Source organism: Galeopterus variegatus, unplaced genomic scaffold, assembly GCF_000696425.1.
Source record: "Galeopterus variegatus unplaced genomic scaffold, G_variegatus-3.0.2 Scaffold19643, whole genome shotgun sequence".
Classification (NCBI taxonomy): Eukaryota; Metazoa; Chordata; class Mammalia; order Dermoptera; family Cynocephalidae; genus Galeopterus; species Galeopterus variegatus.
Genome location: NW_007745754.1, coordinates 11,748 through 12,617, shown reverse-complemented (window position 1 = coordinate 12,617; position 870 = coordinate 11,748). Strand labels below are relative to the sequence as shown.

The 870-nt window shown below is 33.7% G+C and overlaps 1 protein-coding gene across 1 annotated transcript in view; it reads right to left on the bottom strand.

The window, feature by feature from the left end:
* The window catches only part of LOC103583101 (tripartite motif-containing protein 77-like), a gene marked incomplete at its 5' end in the record, with an annotated part of 7,194 nt that overhangs the window by 1,063 nt on the left and 5,261 nt on the right, over nucleotides 1-870 (bottom strand). The window contains one exon of the mRNA XM_008564513.1: nucleotides 329-554. Coding sequence (XP_008562735.1) covers nucleotides 329-554 — 226 coding nt within the window. The remainder of the gene's footprint in view (nucleotides 1-328; nucleotides 555-870) is intronic.

Here is an 870-nt window from a genome sequence, read left to right as displayed (position 1 = left end):
ATATGTAGAAAGAAAAAAGAGACTACATATGTGTAATGCAGTAAGTTTAAAGTAATGGAGGAATTTTTAACTAAGAACTTTATGTGGGAATAATCTAAGCAGACACACAAAAATAATGATAGAGACAGAAGTTTCTACTTAAAAAAAAAAGTGGGGCTGGCTGGTGAGCTCTCTTTGTTAGAGTGCAGTGTTATAACACCAAGATCAAGGGCTGGATCCCTGCATCAGTCCCCGCCAAAAAAAAAAAAAATAGATTCAATAAATAAATTAAATTAAATGTTGCTTAAAAAAGTAGCAGAAATTCCTTTTGTGTAAATTGTGTACTTACCTGTGGGTACTGTTAATGGGTTTTTCCATTGTCGTTCTGTTAAATTCAGTTCAGATACGCATCTAGTGCTTGCAGTAAATTTCAGATGTCTCCACCGTCCTGCCAACTTCAAACACAGTAGTTCTGGAGAATAATGAACTTGGTCCTTTGCATGATGTTTTATAGTCTCCAACATCACACCCATTTTCTCAAAATGATTAAGTTTCAAACCTTTTGAAAGGTGTAGCTGTACGTGAGTGGATTATAGGACACACCCTAATACCAATGATTGAATCAAAACCCTTAATGTACTCAGTCAAATCACCACATCCAATCTCTAATAGGAAACTATCCCGTAAATTAGTCTATGTAAATTATAGTTATTTTAAGAATAAATATTCAAAGTAAAGGTTCATTGTCCGTTTTCCAGAAATTACATTTTAATCCCAATTACCTGACTCTGTTATTATTCCCAGTATTTAGGAATATTATCTGTGTGAATCTACATCCATTCTTTCCTTAATATTGCTTCAGAAAACTTGTGACAATTGACAATTGAGTGC